The 16,981-nt window shown below is 42.2% G+C and overlaps 2 protein-coding genes across 5 annotated transcripts in view; both read right to left on the bottom strand.

Annotated features, from left to right (window-relative positions):
- LOC308403419 (NACHT, LRR and PYD domains-containing protein 12-like) overlaps nt 1-16,981 on the bottom strand; it is a 420,441-nt gene that overhangs the window by 370,098 nt on the left and 33,362 nt on the right. The window lies entirely within an intron of this gene.
- LOC308403526 (uncharacterized protein) lies at nt 1,381-10,935 on the bottom strand. 4 transcript variants are annotated; one of them, XM_080893017.1, is made up of 4 exons: nt 10,821-10,935; nt 7,643-7,748; nt 2,840-4,612; nt 1,381-2,514 (listed from the first exon to the last, which is right to left on the bottom strand). In XM_080893017.1, exons 2-4 carry the CDS (start codon nt 7,658-7,660, stop codon nt 1,822-1,824), a joined length of 2,484 nt encoding a protein of 827 aa, XP_080749143.1. In that variant the 5' UTR covers nt 7,661-7,748; nt 10,821-10,935; the 3' UTR covers nt 1,381-1,821. The 4 variants fall into 4 exon arrangements, with proteins under 4 accessions (XP_080749143.1, XP_080749146.1, XP_080749144.1 ...); XM_080893020.1 differs by having other exon boundaries at nt 1,381-2,511; XM_080893018.1 differs by lacking the exon at nt 10,821-10,935 and adding an exon at nt 8,024-8,089.

Genomic DNA, 16,981 nt, shown 5'->3' with positions numbered 1-16,981 from the left:
ATTATTTCATTATAGTAATGGATGCTAATTTGTGTTCTCTGCACTGTGAAGATCATATGTGATGCCAACATTATCACAAATGTGGAAGCCAACTACTCAGCCTCTGTGAGTGGTGGTGGTGGAGGACCCCCACCTGTTTTTCGGGCCTCTGCTTTTTTTCTAGTGGCTATAATGGGTACATTTGAGCATACAGATTAAGCAAATATGTACTTGTAATGTGCTCAGATAATTGCAATAAGTGCTCACAGAAAGAAAATTAATGTAGCCTCTAACTGCAATTGATTTACATCGGACAAACAGACCAAGCACTATGGCTCGTAATACAATTACACCTTACCTGTTTGGACTCTATTTTTATATTTCATTTTTACTTTGCAGCTGTGGCTGTGTTACTTTTTTTCCGCAAAATTCCGCATGTTATCGGCATATGCTGCCATCAGAATTTCAGCCTCAAGCGCTGTAAAATACATTGACCGCGCCTTCTTTCCCTCCGTCTCCATGGTGACTTGCTTAATCTGTGCTCCACTACTCCACTAATCAGGGCTTTATGTATCCTCGTGCGCGCGCTTAACTTGGGGTTAAAGCAACTCAGCGTTGATTGAACTAATTGTTATCAGCCTTTCTGAAACCGAATATTCCGAGTTGGACAGTTCGGGGTTACTCAACCCTGAGTATCGTTTTTCACTCTGGGTTTTCTAAACCGGCTTCTTGAAATAGGGCCCAGCAGTAGAAATCAGTCCAATAACAAGGTGTGTAACATCTAGCAGGGTGACAGAAAAACCCAGGGTAACTTCTAAGGACCTCAACGTCTCTCTCACATTGTGTTTTTTAAACATGCTTCCATTTGTCACTTCAGTCTTTACTCTGAAATACAGGAAGAGAAATCATGGCTGAAATAATTTCTCATAAAACCAGGGGTGTGGTCCAACAGTCAGTTTGGTGAGGAAGGTTCCTAACTGAGAAAAGTGACCCAGAAGTATCTGTGTAGCAGCCACAATGAATCAAGATCATGAGCTTTATTAACTGATCAAAGTCTCTTCTTTCATCTTCTGTATCATTCAGTTTGCATTGGTAATGCCCATTATTGTAATGCTTTTTTAAGACGAGCAAAACTTTATTTCACTTTGGGTTAGCTGGGATAAGTGATGGATGGAGGGAATTTTACTTCAGCCACAGAAATCCTAAACAGGAAGGAGGAGCAGAGTTACAGTGGATCACTATCCAGCAGGGAAACAAGGTTTATTTCAATTTCTTGGCCATGAGTGAGATTTACTGAGTGGGCAAATTAGGGAGACGACACCATCAGATCCCGAGCCCTCCATGTGTTAATCAAGAGACGGCTGCTGTGCTACATCCATAAATAATGAATAAATTAGGAGCTAAAGCTGAAAGGACAGTTTATTTGTACCATCTTCACGTGAACACATTCAAGAACATCACAGATGAAGAAACATTAAAAACTTCCACACTACATAAAGCAAGAAAAATAGTTTTTCTTTCAGGTGGTTTCAGAAAAACAGAAACATCAAACATCTCCAAGACTCTCTTTGAAAGAACTAAAAACCTTTGTTCTCATGGTCCAATCATGAGTGAACTCCCCGATTAAGCCTTGTGTGCTAAAACATGTCAGAGTTTTAAAGGTTAAACATGAGTTTCCAAAACGTTTTGCTGGAGAACAATGAACTATTTGACTGAGTTTCAATCATTTACAGACGAGCAAAATCAGGACAGAGAAAAAAGGACAAAACTGACTCAGTAAAAAACAGAAAAGAAGATCCCATGTAGATCTGTATTATGTAGAATTTCAGCCCAGCAACCAGTTCAGTTCAACACAAGTTTAAATGATTCTATCTGAACTCTGTGGAGCCTGATCTCAAGCTTTTTGAGTCTGACACAGAAACCAGAGGATCTTTCTGTGTCTTCAGATTCACTGTGATCCAGTGATGGGAGTGATTTCAGCCCTGAGTGATCGCGCTGATGTTTGCACAGAGCAGACAATGAGGTGAATGTTTGGGCACATTGGTAACAGTGAAACAGTTTATTAGTAACGTGGGATCGTTTGTGTGCAGAGTATGAACTGAGATTCCTGAAGCTCTTGTCACACTGGTCACAGCTGTAGTTTCCTTCCATGTGTGAACGTTCATGAATGTTACGATGACCTGACTGTGAGAAGCTTCTCTCACAGTGTCTGCACTTGTGTGGTTTCTCTCCTGTGTGGACTCGTTTGTGTGATTTAAGCTGACCTGCAGTGGTGAAGGATGACCCACACTGATCACAGAGGTGCTTTTTAACCCCACTGTGAATCAGTTCATGTTGTTTTAAATCACTTGGTGTGGTGAAGCTTCTCCCACATTCTTTGCAGTATTTCCGTTTGTCTCCAGTGTGTCTACGTTGATGTCTTTTTAGGGTCTTTTGCCAACTGAAAGTTTTTCCACAGAGGTCACAATGAAAGTCTTTCCCACCACCACAGTGATGACAGGGTTGAGAACTGGATCCATCTGTGTCGCTCTGCTTCTAAACAAAGACACAAAGACAGTGTAAGTCAGTCCTTCAACATTTGTATCCTGAACGTCGCCTGAAATAAAGAGCATCTCTGCAGACGTCCAACTACATTTGACTGTTTCAGTTAACACACTCAGTTTACTGGGCTGCAATAACTACAATACTACCACCATAATACTACAGTAATACTAAAATCATAACTGAAAGGAAAATCTGAACAATCACTCAGAGCTGCTTTTCCATGCAGTAGAATTGCTAACATGCTAACACAGTTTAATGAGCAGAGTTGTTCCAAACAGTCAGGCTAAAATGACAAGATAACAATATAAATACATACCTCACAGTAGCTGCACTTGTAGAGTCTCTTTCTGGTGTGGATCTCTTGGTGTAGGCTCAGGTAACGTGGAGATTTAAAAGTCTTCTCACACAGGTCACATTGATAAGGTCTCTCCTCAGTGTGGGTAAACATGTGTTGTTGTAAGTGTGCGTCTGTTGTAAAGTATTTGCCACACTGTTCACAGCAGTACACATCATGTCTGGTGTGAATGCGTAGGTGTGTATTTCGGCTCCCTCTCTGGCTGAAAGTTTTTCCACAGATGTCACAGCTGTATGCCTTAATTCCAGAGTGGGTAACTAGATGACTCTGTAAGCTGTTACTGTGAGTAAAAGCTCTGCCACACTGATCACAGCTGTATGGCTTAATTCCAGAGTGGGTAACTAGATGCCTCTGTAAGCTGCTACTGTGAGTAAAAGCTCTGCCACACTGATCACAGCTGTACGCTTTAACTCCACTGTGGATGAGTTGGTGTTGTTTTAGGGAAGGCTTGAAGGAAAAAGCTCTGCCACACAAGTCACAGCTGAACGGTCTCTCTCCAGTGTGGCTGACCTGATGCTGTTTTAGTGAAGCTTTCAGAGTAAAACCCTTCCCACACAAGTCACAGCTGAACGGTCTCTCTCCAGTGTGGATGACCTGATGCTGTTTTAGTGAAGCTTTCAGAGTAAAACCCTTGCCACACAAGTCACAGCTGAACGGTCTCTCTCCAGTGTGGATGACCTGATGCTGTTTTAGTGAAGCCCTCACAGTAAAACCCTTCCCACACTCGTCACAGCTGTATGGCTTAATTCCAGAGTGGGTAACTAGATGCTTCTGTAAGCTGCTACTTTGAGTAAAAGCTCTGCCACACTGATCACAGCTGTACGCTTTAACTCCACTGTGGATGAGTTGGTGTGTTTTTAGGGAACCCTTGAAGGAAAAAGACTTTCCACACAAGTCACAGCTGAACAGTCTCTCTCCAGAGTGGATGACTTGATGCTGTTTTAGTTTAGCCCTCACAGTAAAACCCTTCCCACACTCGTCACAGCTGTATGGCTTAATTCCAGAGTGGGTAACTAGATGCCTCTGTAAGTGGCTACTGTGACTAAAAGCTCTGCCACACTGATCACAGCTGTACGCTTTAACTCCACTGTGGATGAGTTGGTGTTGTTTTAGGGAATCCTTCAAGGAAAAAGACTTTCCACACAAATCACAGCTGAACGGTCTCTCTCCAGTGTGGATGACCTGATGCCGTTTTAGTTTAGCCCTCACAGTAAAACCCTTCCCACACTGATCACAGCTGTATGGCTTAATTCCAGAGTGGGTAACTAGATGACTCTGTAAGTGGCTCATGCGAGTAAAAGCTCTGCCACACTGATCACAGCTGTATGGCTTAATTCCAGAGTGGGTAACTAGATGACTCTGTAAGTGGCTCATGCGAGTAAAAGCTCTGGCACACTGATCACAGCTGTATGGCTTAATTCCAGAGTGGGTAACTAGATGCTTCTGTAAGTTGCTACTTTGAGTAAAAGCTCTGCCACACTGATCACAGCTGTACGCTTTAACTCCACTGTGGATGAGTTGGTGTCTTTTTAGGTAACCCTTCCAGGAAAAAGACTTTCCACACAAGTCACAGCTGAACGGTCTCTCTCCAGTGTGGATGACCTGATGCTGTTTTAGTTTAGCCCTCACAGTAAAACCCTTCCCACACTCGTCACAGGTGTGTTTTTTCTCTCCCTTTCTTCTGTGAGGTTTGTCGGCCTCCTGAGAGCGCTGACTTCTGGCTCTATGTTGGTCCTGCAGTGACAGAGATACAAACAGAGGCAGTGAGTGAAATGCAGTCGTGGAACAAACTCAACCTTCAAACTCCATTAACACTAGTTTTAAACCTGAAGGTGGAGCGTGGCACCAAACACCTTAAAGGTCTCTTATCCCCACCTGCTGGTAGTTCTAACACATTACATCCAACCTGCTGTTAAAGATAATTCATGACTGTTCAAACACTAAAATCATGCCCATCCCTCCTGATTGTACACACACACACACACACACACACACACACACACACACACACACACACACACACACGCACACACACACTATTTTATAATTTAGATCATTTTGTTGTTTCCTATTACATATTTCTATAATTTGTATAGATTTATACATAATTATTCAGTGATAATAAATCCTGTGTTTGTTTATTCTAAAGGAACCCCGTTAGCTTCCACAACAGATGTTGCTCGTCTTCCGTCAAATACTCACATAAAATATTACACAATAAAGTGGATTCAAGATATCCACATAATTTCACTCTTACATCCACAGTGAGGTTTCACAATTGTTAAAATATAAGCAATCAATAATATTGATATCAATAACATTGAGGCACATTACACAAATTTCAAAAACAAATCATGTCTTACAATATTTACAACAACTAAAAGCTCTGTAAATCGGCTTTTAAGTGTTCATTGAAGTTTTGAATAATTCTCTAATTTTTTAAGGCAACTTATTCCACTTAAAAGTTGCTCTAAATGTAACAGTTTTACAAAATGTTACTTTTAACTCGAGCATTTACTAAATTGCAGCTTGTTGAAAACTGTGTAATATGATGATGTATTTCATCTGGATACTGCAGCTGAGCAGAATAAATGTGGTGTGTTTAACAGAATTGCTTTCTTTAGAACTACAAGTAAGCCATAGAATATTTTAGCCTGTACAGGAAGCCAAGAAAGGTTATTATGCATTTTATCAATATTAGTATAGTATGAACATCTTCACACTAATCTGGACACCTTATTCTGGACTAACTGAAGTCTGTTAAGATCTGTCTTATTAGCTGCTGACCAAATGATTGAACAATACTCCAGATGAGACATTACTAGTGCATTAATGACATCTTTCATAATGAAGAAGTGATACACAAAGAGCATTTCATAGCCATAGCTATGCCTTGTCGGCAGAGTTATGTGACATTAGTGATGTTTGTACTTTCAGCGTTAACTTGGTTTTAAAGCCTTTAAAATATACACCGTTCAATAGTCGACCTTAATCTGACAGAGAATGTGATGATTTTGTGGATAATTAAAGTCAGTCATTTATCCACAAACACAACAAGCTGAAAGTCAGTGATGCTGCTCGGTTTGCAGTCCTGAACATCACGGCACAAGCAGGATTCACTGCACTGTTAATGTTAGCTGTGTTATATTGCTGCCTCTGTTCGGTGGTGTCGAGCCAAACAGACTTTAACGTGTGTTTGAACGAGCTGACGGTTCACTCGTTAAGCTGAAAGAAAGATGCTTTAATCACAGCAGTCACACATGTGTCCACTGCACCATCTGGGAACTCTTCTTGTTCACACTCGTAATAACACAAACACTAAATCCTGCTTCTCTGGTGCTGTTGTGTAGCAGTGTGTACACCTGAGACTGTCACCTGTCTGTCTGTCCTGCACTCTCTCTCTGTTTCTTTCTCTCTGATTGTGGAATAAAAGTATGAACATGTGTTTATAAGTTACACTTGTGTTTGAATCCTGCAGCTTATCACACATTTGATTTCCATGTGTGACGACTGCAAGTGTCCAGAGTGAGGACAGACTGAGGGACCCACTGCTGCACATCATCTGTGAGGCTTTGCACCCCTGATGATCCACCAGGACAAACTCAGCAGTGTGTGAGGAAGAGGAGGAGGAAGAGCCAGCAGCAGCTGACAGATGGAGAGAATAGACAGACTGTTCCCTGTTTGTGAAGGACTGCTAGGAAAGTTTAACATAACTGTCTGTCCTGAATCAGTCTTATTAGGTAATGTTCAAATAATGTGATCATCCCAGTGTTTCCAGTGTGGGAGAAATTACTCAGGGCCTTCAAGTTACACACTATGAAAGGCAGCAACAAGTTTAATGTTCAGAAACCTAAAGTCTGTATCAGCAGCAGAATGGAGTTAAAATAAATGTTGGTTTCAGTTCTATGAAGCTTTGAGTATTTTGGATCAGTAGCTGCTGTGTTTGTTGCATCACATTGCTGTAACTGTTTATATGCTTTATATATTCTGAGCTAAGTTGATCTATAGTGTTACATCATATTCTATAAGGATGTTATGTGTTTGTAGACTTTCTGCCCAGTTTGACCCATTTAGCAGAAGTCAGCACTTCGGCCTTAGCGGTCTTTGAGTACGCGGCCCTTGAGGACTTTAAAGCTGCAGAACCTGAATCGGGATACAGCCATGATGATCTCCAGCCTCGTGCTCGCCAACATTCTCACCTGAGTTAAGAAGACGATCACTGAAATGGTCTCAGCAGGTCCTTTGATGACAGCAATGAAATGCAGTGGTAAGGCTTTTTGGGGATTAAGTTCGTTTTCATGGCAAAGAAGGACGATGCAGTTCATCTGATCACTCCTCATAACATTCTGGAGTGCAGGCAAAATGCTATTATAAAAACTTAAGCAGCAACTTCTCCAGGTTCCAATATTTATGCAATTCTCAAACCTTTTGGCCACGACTGTATAACCTCTTCTGAAGTTTAGTGGATATTATACATGGTTATGCTCAGGATGTGTCGGCCAGTTTCCACTGGAAACACCTTTTGGTTAAACTGTCAGTGAGGAATTTGCATTTGCACTGTTACATTTTTATATAACTTTAATGCACATAAACAACAGCTGCTTGTTTCAGTGAAAATACATTGATGGGTTTTTAATAAAGTTGTGCAGCTGTAAAGTATTTTGTCTGGTGTCAATTCTATCGTCAGCTACATCGTTATGGCAAATGTTCAAATGTATATGGTGATAAATATCTTTGGTCATATGGTCCTGCTCTGTCTGTCACCTTCTGTGTTGAGCTCATTGTTTCCTCTGTAGTGGCTGAGCTGAATCCAAGTAGCTGAAAATGTTCCTCTGCTGCTCCGTCAGACTCTCCTCCTCCTGCTGATCAGCTGGGACACAAAACAGATCTTTGTTAGGCTCCACACTGCACTGAAGAGTCAAAGTGGCTCATATGTTCATCTGACAAGTAAAAGAACACATTTTTGTTTCCCGAGGTGGGCAACTTGTTGGAAACAAACACAAAAGGTTTGAGCACTGATACCTGCCATTGCTGCCATTGAAAGATGCAACGCCAGCAATGTGGATTGTCAAGACTCAAACCAATCATCAAGCAAAGACAACAGGGATCATTTGTTTCTGTTTATTTAGCATTCACAGCATTTGCCTTCTGTGCAGGGGAAGTCCACGCACACTGTGTGGTACCGCCATCCGCAGAAGGTGCATTCAACCTCTGTAAGAGAAACGAGATTGTCTGAGACTGAAATGATATTCACTAAAGAAGTGGTGATTTGTAAAACTTCAAGTGTATGATAAGGTGAAAACAAATACACAACTGCATGTCATGTAGTTGAAGCTTTTTCTTCTTTTGGAAGACCGGAAAACACTGAAAGTTACGAATTAGTCCTTTATTTATCCAGGTAAAAAAAAAAATCTCATTGAGATTAAAAATCTCATTTCCAAGAGAGACCTGGCGTCATGGCAACACAAGTCACATACCACATAGGGATATAACATTTAAAACAAATACAATATCCCAACATGTGTAACAAATGTATTGTGCTTGAAACAAATTCAGAATAGGTGATAAAGCAGCTGCACATGTGTGTCACGAGTAAATCTGGCTGTATAACAAACAGAAACAAGTGATCCTGCTGTCTTTGCTCAATGGTTGGTTTGAGTCTTGACAATCCACATCGCTGGCATCTTTCAATATGTTTGAATGCACCAGTGTAAGTGCAGCCACTCAGACTCTGCTCAATGTGTTCATAGAAACAGGTGCAGATGTGTCACGAGTTCATCCAGCATTAGCTATGGCACTTGGCCACAGGTGGCAGCAGTGGACTGACCTGCATTTGAGACTGCTCCAGCTGCTCTGTGACAGTCAGTAGATCTGCTACAAATTGCAGATCATATGCAAGTTTTGGAAATGACATTATAAATATTCCTAACTTAGCCACGGCAGCCATGTTGATGTATTACCTATATTGGCTGAAAATGTTCATTTGCAGAGAAAAGACACAGGCAGACTGTGCTTATAGGATGTTACATGTTATTATGTGATGTTATTGAAATCATCATGAATAACAGGAGTGGTGATTTGTAAAACTTCACATTTTGATCCGGGACGTACTCTGCATAAAAACAAGCGCTCACTCTTCCTGCTCAACAAATGACAAGGGCGGAGCCTTATACCACGTGATACAGAAGCTGTGCCGTGTGATGCTAAAATTAGCAGGGAAACAACAACGGAGAGCACGTCAGGGATGACGAGAAAGTGACAGGAGAAAATCCGTCCCGGTCAACCACCCAAACATCAATAACGGGAACCTTATACAGCGCTTCCCTATACCCGTCGAACTCCCGCAGGCACAAAGACATTACGGAGGCTATCACTTATCACCTGACCAAAGATATGGCTCCATCAACACTGTGCAAAACGAGGGATTTAGGAAAACGATCAACACCCTAGACAAACGCTACACAGTGCCGTCCCGCAACTATTTTTCTATTGTTGCACTACCTGCTCTGTACACGCAGCGTCGAGCAACGGTGGAGACGGAATTTCAAGCACTACAACATTTTGCTGCAACAACAAAACGTGAGACGTTTGTTGTTTTTATGTTTATTTATTGTTATGAGAGAATCATGATCTCAATTCTAAGCCAAAAAATCGTGATTCTCATTTTATGCAAAATCGTGCAGCCCTAACATTAACACAAAACTATTGTTTCACCAGAGAAACACACATGAAGAGAGAGAGAGAGACAATAACAGCTACCAAACAGTCGTCATAATTCGTCACACAATGAGAAAAGGACAAATCAACAAGTAACAATGACTAATTAATATTAAAATCTGTAACATAATGTATTGTTTGGCGTTTAGTCTGATTGGTTCAGGATGAGCTGCCATTATCCAATCACACGTCTGCTTACCTGCATCTTTTCTCTTTTTTCTAACCTGAGCACCTGATGGCTTTGAACTTTTGTTGTCCATTGGTTTGAATTTTGCGCTCCAGTACAAACACAAATCCCCCAACCCGAGGATCAGCACAATTAACCTAACAGACCTACACCTTAGTTCACAGATTCACTTTGTCTAAGGTTGATTTCTGGGATTTCACACAACCCAGGATTCAGATCGTGAATCCATGATGGGCTTGGATTTACATCATTATAAATGAAATGCGCTCTACTTGGAAGCAGCCGGCCCCGCCCGTTTTGACGGGTTGTGTGAGACTTTAAATCATCAAACTGTAAATTATAAATTTAAATTGTTATTGATCCTTTACCCCGAGTCCTAAAGTGTAGATTTATTTTCTTACTCTTCTTATATTTATTGTTTGTTTACTTGCACCGCTGTAACTGCAGCCTCGTCGTCTCGTCTCTCTATATGCTGGACTGTCTGTAGCGGAGATGACAATAAAGTTTACTTTGACTTCAGCAGCGCGCAGGCGCACCGAGGGCTCTCGCGCTCACTTTATAGAATTTAGAAAAAACATCGGTGCAGATTATAAGTCTGTATCATAATATCTGTTTGTTGTTTTTATTTTGTTTTGCGAGTTGGTTATTAGATGCCGCTCCAGCCAGCCAGAGACTCCCCGCCGCCCCGCCCTCTCCTCCTCCCTGTGCCGCCAGCAGCAGGCGCACCTCGCAAACGGAGGGCGCCCTTACTCCCAGCAAATGGCTGATAGAAAACCGATCGGTGCCTACGAATTTCCCAATATGCACTGGCATGACGTCGGGGAAGCATGGGTACGACCGATTATTTTATTTTTTTCTTGCCCGTGATGCCCCCCCCCACCACGACGCATTCTATTGGTTTGCACACTTACACACACCCAGCTGTGGTTTCCTGTTTTGCTGGACTCTGGAGAGCCCCGCCTTTAACGCTCTTCTCTCACAGAGAGCAACAGAAAACTTGGAAAAACTCCAGATTGACTGAACTCAGTTCAAAGTTACCTTGACACCTTTAGATGTGAGACGTAGTGATGGTCCGCTTGAAGCTGACGCTCCGGTGCGTGTGTCAGAAAGATCAACGCGTTGCTTCAGAAGCACCGTGTCGAGGCTTGATTCGTTTGGCCAGAGTCACGTGATCAGTGACGTCTGAAGCTTCGTTTAGAACGTACCTTTTTTTAAATTGAACTTTATTGAAACTCAATGAGTATACAACATACAAACAGATGAAGTTTACAAAAGAACAGAACATGAACATAGAGAACCAGGAGTAAAAAAATTATGATATGAGTAGGCGAAAAAAATCAACATATAAATATTGTTCTGAGAGGCTTTTTGTTGGTTGAGTCTGAAATTGATTGTATGTACAATTCATATCCTTATAAAAAGGCAGAAATATGGTGTTTTATTAATAAACTTACATTCATGGATATAAAATAGCTAAAAGTATTAACAATTTTTTTTATAAAAAAACATTTATCATTCTTCCTGGGGAACTTAAAGAAAAAGAATAAAACATTTTCCCATCGTAAAGAAAACTCCCTTAAACTATAGACAATAACAAAACTGCTAAATTCTTCCAGAATCTCTGTGTAGAGGAACCAAAAGAGATGTGCCACAGTTTCTGGATGAGCTGATGATATGAGATTTCCTTCACCTTGTTCACAATTAGATATTTATGGGATCATCCAGACTGTCTTCCAGGTGATATCTGGAACATGTCGGTTCCAGTAAGATATTCTATATATGGGAGAGACATGATATCTTCTTGGAATAAACTACGTATTCTCTTATTGCTGTTACCAAGTTCCTGTGAAAAGCAGATTTTTCCCACTGCTGACTCAGCTGGATCAGGGAGAGTGACTGAGGCAGATATTGAGCTGTCAGTGTTTTTATATAACATTAAAGTCCCTGAGGGTATGGCACCAAGCACCATTGAGAATTCCCCAACACTGACGGGAAAATTATATAGTGTAAGGAATTGTAAGTAAGTAGTACTCCCTCGTTAAATTTTAAAATTTAGTAGCGGCCGCCATTGTTGGCAGCTGAAATTTGGCTGGGCCGCGCTATGAATTCTGGGATATGGTGGGCCACGAAGGACACACTCGACCCATCCTTCAAATTCGGGGGAATGAAGGACGCATTTGAAGGAGTCGAGGAATCAGGACAGCCTTCGTCGCCTGGCTGTGACGTCATCGGCCTTCAAATGCGGCCTCTGGAGGATGCAGCCGACGTTTTGGGACACAGCTTGTGTGTCTTTGTTGGTCATGTGACCTCCCAGGGACTACACATGGAAACGAGCAGTTTAGCTCAAATCTGGCAGGTTTCCATCGTCTGTTTTTGTCCTGATGTCCATGAACTTGAACACTGTCCCTGTCAAACACATCCAGATAATCTGATCCAGTGTTGTTCTTCTTCTGTGGTGTTTGTGATGGAGCAGCAGCTGCTGATCCTGATGTCCTCCACCAAGGGGGCAGCAAATTCAGCTGACTGTCATCATTTATTAAAAAGATGTAACAATGTGACATAATGCAATATAATAGTGTCAGTTACACATTGTGGGTTGCACTGTGGCCAGAATGGACATTACCTCCTGCCTAATGGAAGCTGTCAGCCATCCTGCAACCATGAATTAGATAAGCAGAAGTAAAGGGATTGTTAACAACAATTTAATAATAAAATGTAATGTGATAGTTGCACTTTATTAGCTACCCACAATCGTATGAATAATAACCATGAATGCACTGCATGCTCATAGCAAGTTCTTTAGGTTTAAAGTGAGATCCTGCTTTAAAGGGCGCTTCATCTGCTGGGAATGACATGTTTCTTCTAGTATGTAAGGCTCAGCCCATCTTACTGGGACTTACTTTTGTAGATCCACATGCTCTAAACCTGGTGCTCCATGATTGGTGCAGAAGCTTTAAGCTACTATTAACAAATAATAACCATGGACTTAGTTGTTACTACAATAACTTATCATTGAGCAACTTGTATATTTAATTTTACTTGTAAAACTATGCAAGTAGAATTCAATGGGGCACAGTGAGCTGAGCACAGGCCCACTCTGTGACACTCAGAGGTTTGTGGATATCATACTGAGAGTATTGCAGCCACTTTCCCACCACTTTAGCACAATGTTTACATGAGACTCAGCCACACTAATGTTCCTGGGCAGACATGTGGTGCAGCATGGCTGATGGCACTGTACCTGCAGCTGTCATGGACAAGAACCACTCAATACCTCACCCAAGCCAAGCCTGTGCTGATGTTGTGATTTGAGACCGAGACACTAACCCAGGATCATGATATGATGTTGTGAGAGTTTCACTAAGAATCAGCTCTGATTACAAGATTTCAATCTATCGTAACTCTAATTTGTATTTACTTCAGTTTGTTCATCTTGGAGCTGTGTGCAGCTGAGGACAGTCTTATTATTACCAGGTGAGGATATGTAACAGCCACAGTCTGTAGAGATGATGTCACCATGGAGTGGTGATGTCACTGGAGCTGCCAATATGTGCTCCAGCCAAAGCTACACCAGAGGGTTGTGCTGTGTAACAGGTTGGTGCAGGTGGTGTTATCTACATTTGAACATTAGGCAACAGTCTCATGAAGACACTTTATATTGTTCACTAAAGACCAACAATAACAGAGACAAAGGGAGAGCAGCAGAACTAGTGCTAACAATTAGCACTGCTAGCCTGCCCACCAACACCAGCTAATGTTCTAAAAACGATGATCAATGATTTTGCTGTAACGGCTCCAGCTGTCTGTGTCAGGGACACGTTGGAGATGAAGTGAGTGATCCAGTGACAAAGGTTTGGAACCCTGCAGTCAGCTGAGACTAAAGGAGTCACCTGACCGAGAGACCAAATGTTTCACTGAGAACGTCCAGATGAACAGAATCAACCTTTGGGATAATCTGTTCCACACATCCATGTTTCACTTACTGCATTATATTTCCTCATTGCTGTGCACACAGGCCTGTGGCTTATAACCAACTCCAAGTTCAGACTCAGAGGCTGCTGAAGCTGTTTTCTGGAACAGAGACGTGTTGGATATAAAACCAACTCTTCTTTATGTGTCAGCACTGAGGAAAGGAGCAGCTTCGTTTCTAAGTGTATGAAGGACTGTAGCAGTGTGTGTGTGAGGTTTATTTCACAGACAGAACCATGTCAAAAACACAACTTCAGGTAAAAACAATACAAAATCAAAGAGTCTGATCAGAAGGATTAAACAGAGGAGTGTGGGACTGTTTTTAACAGACAGCAGGTTAAGCCAGGCTGGAGGAGTAAACTGAGCCTCGGTGTGAGCAGCAGTGTGTTTGACAGGAAGCTGAGATAAACAGTCTGGAGCCCATTTAGTGCTTCATATGAAAGTGTGAGGATTTGAAAGCAAATCTAAAATCAAGCAGGAGTCAGTGTGAGAATGATTTGTGCTTTTCCTCAGTCAGATGCTGGGAGTTTCAGTTCATCCATGTTCAGCGTGCTGTGCTTTGTGTAACAGGAGAATATGACAGTATAAATCAAGTCTTCATGTCACTGAAAGCCTCCACAGTCTGCTATGGAGGTGCATCAGTTTGGATTTACAAGAAGAACATTTCTTAAACCTGCCACAAGATGGCGCTCCAACAGAAGGGATGTCCACAGTGTAACACAGACACACACATACTGTGTGAATGTGTGAGTGAATGGGCTTTCAACACAAGGCTTCTGCTGATACCTTTAATTACATAATTAGCTAACAAGAACAAACTGTTAATTACCACCAAAGAACGGCTCCAGATTTTAGCTGCTGACCATTTTGTGAAACGTTGATTACATCAGCTTATTGTTGATTTTTCAACCTTAATATCAGCTGCTTTAAAGGAGCCTCGTTCTCTCGCAGTAACAGTTTTCTTCACTAGATGCAGTGCAGGCACAGTCTGTGTTTCTAAACTACACACTAATGTTCATTGTTGTGCAGCTAAATCCTCCCTCTGGATGGGAAGAATCCCTGTCAGGCTTCAAACACCTGGCTTGGTGTTCTGGAGCTAATGTGTCACCTGTGAGGACTCTGAGATGAACACACAGCAGACACTTCAGTTCTCCGTCTGTGTGTCCTCAGTTTCCCAGCATGCCTTGGCTGTGGTGGTGGAGGTGAATGAGGGGGAACATGCTGCTCTGTCAGCACTCAGGTTTCATACCTGGTGATCTCAGAGGACAAAGCGGCGTTACAGCAGCGCACGTTGATGAGACCTGATGCTCTGAACAGTTCAGACTTCAGCCTCACTCTGAGAAAACAAACGACTGACTGTCAGCAGCAACTACACCTGCTCCATCAGTGACGGAGAGAAGAACTGAGACTGAGAGACATACAGCTGCAGGTCAAAGGTCAGAAACGCCCGCTCTTTGTACGGGTCAGGAGTTAGTACTGCAGAGGTCAGAGGTCAGCTTGCTGACAAACCATTTGAAACAGTTTGGAACTAAAAGCACAACAGCAGAGGAAAGAAGAGACACTGCAGAGATGATGCAAAATATTGTGTTTTGTTCTCAGCTGTCAAAAAGTGTAACACACGTGTTCCAGCACAGCCTTTGTGTACTTTCACTTCTCCATACTGTCCATTGGAAATCCTGTTTGTTACTTTTTGATTTCAGTCCATGTGTCCAAAGCAAACTTCTGTCCCACACTTTCTCTGCTGACTCTTCACCGATGCTCAGATGATCTCAGATGATTTCACCAGAACTCATCAAAATTCGGGCTCCACAGAAACCCAGACGTCACTAAACAAGCGTAACAAGCAAAGTGAAAACTGGTCGTTCAGCTTTATTGACCAAAGATAAGCTCACATGTCACCTCATGACACAGACACTTATTTCCACAGCATGCACGAGGACTGACAATAAGTGTCTATAAAGCCACTTCTATCTGCCACACCTGTGCTTCTGTCATGGTTGCTCTCCTCTCACTCTGTCATTTATCCACAGTCTGCCTCCCTCTGCTCCGTCAGCTGACGTCCTCTCTACACCACCTGCTGTGTTTTATCCTGAAAAAACACATTTAAGAAGCGTTGCACCGAGTAACGGGAGTAACTGGTATAAAATACATTTAAAGGAGGTGGTGCTGAGTGCTGTGACTGGGGTCCCACCACTGACATCACGGGTGGAGGACATGTTGGAAAACTGCTACAAAGTGCTGTGCAGCCAGCAGAGCTTACAGTCTGTCCTGTGTGTCATACAGGCTCTCACACTTAGTGTTTCTGTGACACATTGAAGAGAAGTTTGTGTTGTTCACAGTTGTGCTTGTACTGAGTGACAGCTGACATGACCTAACAGGAATAATGTGTCTGTGCTGAATGAGAAGTAACACACAATGAAGTCTTGATGCATCTCAATCATCCAGGAAAGTGAGTCTGTTGGTTCTGTTCATCTGGACGCAGCGTTTTGTGGGAGAAACGTGTCGTCATCATCAGGTGACGTCTTCAGTCTCAGCTGCAGGTTTCAGTCTTACAAACAGGACATTTGCATAAAGACTGAAAGCAGCTGCAGGAACGATGGGCTGGGAGCTCCGTTCCTTCATCTTAATTATGCAGATTCTCAGGACCATTGATCAACAACCACTGATCCATGTCCATGAGTCCCATTCACAGAGATGTGGGAATGGCTGCAGTCACAGCATGTAAGATGGAAATAAATGAGAAGTATTTAGCTGAAGTGGATTTGATTTATGTTACTTCTTTTTTAACTTGTAGTTCTACATTGGAAGATTATTGTGATATTGAAATATAAAAATAAATGTATATTCTATTATTTTCTCAAAATAAGCGTCACACTTGTGGAAGCCGGTGTAGCCGCCGAAACGCCTGCATTTATGGAGACTTTCAGCCCCAGGTAGGCCAGTTATGGATCTTCGGATCCACATTATGTCAGCAGCTGTTCTCCACCGTGAACTGTGTTCAAACAAACACGCTCACGCCTCACAGACGACAGCTTACAGTCCTGTAGAGATAAAGTGACTTCGTACAGCCCCGTCTTCAGTCTTGTGGAGATGATCTCGACGCTTTGGTGGATGTTACTAGCTCCTGTGCAGTATTTTGTAAAGACATGATTATACCCCGTAAGCGTGTTAAAATTTACGCTAACAATAAGCCATGGGTCACTAAAAGTGTCAAATCCTGTTTAAGGAAA

The sequence above is a fragment of the Rhamphochromis sp. 'chilingali' genome, assembly GCF_963969265.1.
Source record: "Rhamphochromis sp. 'chilingali' genome assembly, chromosome: 1".
NCBI classification, from domain to species: domain Eukaryota; kingdom Metazoa; phylum Chordata; class Actinopteri; order Cichliformes; family Cichlidae; genus Rhamphochromis; species Rhamphochromis sp. 'chilingali'.
The sequence above is the reverse complement of the archived record's forward strand: the minus strand, read 5'-3'. Positions and strand labels throughout refer to the sequence as shown.

Coding starts and splice junctions, on each gene's coding strand:
- LOC308403526 (XM_080893017.1), bottom strand. Junction 2,515..2,839: donor ACAAGTGCAGCTACTGTGAG/GTATGTATTTAT, acceptor GTCTTTGTTTAG/AAGCAGAGCGACACAGATGG.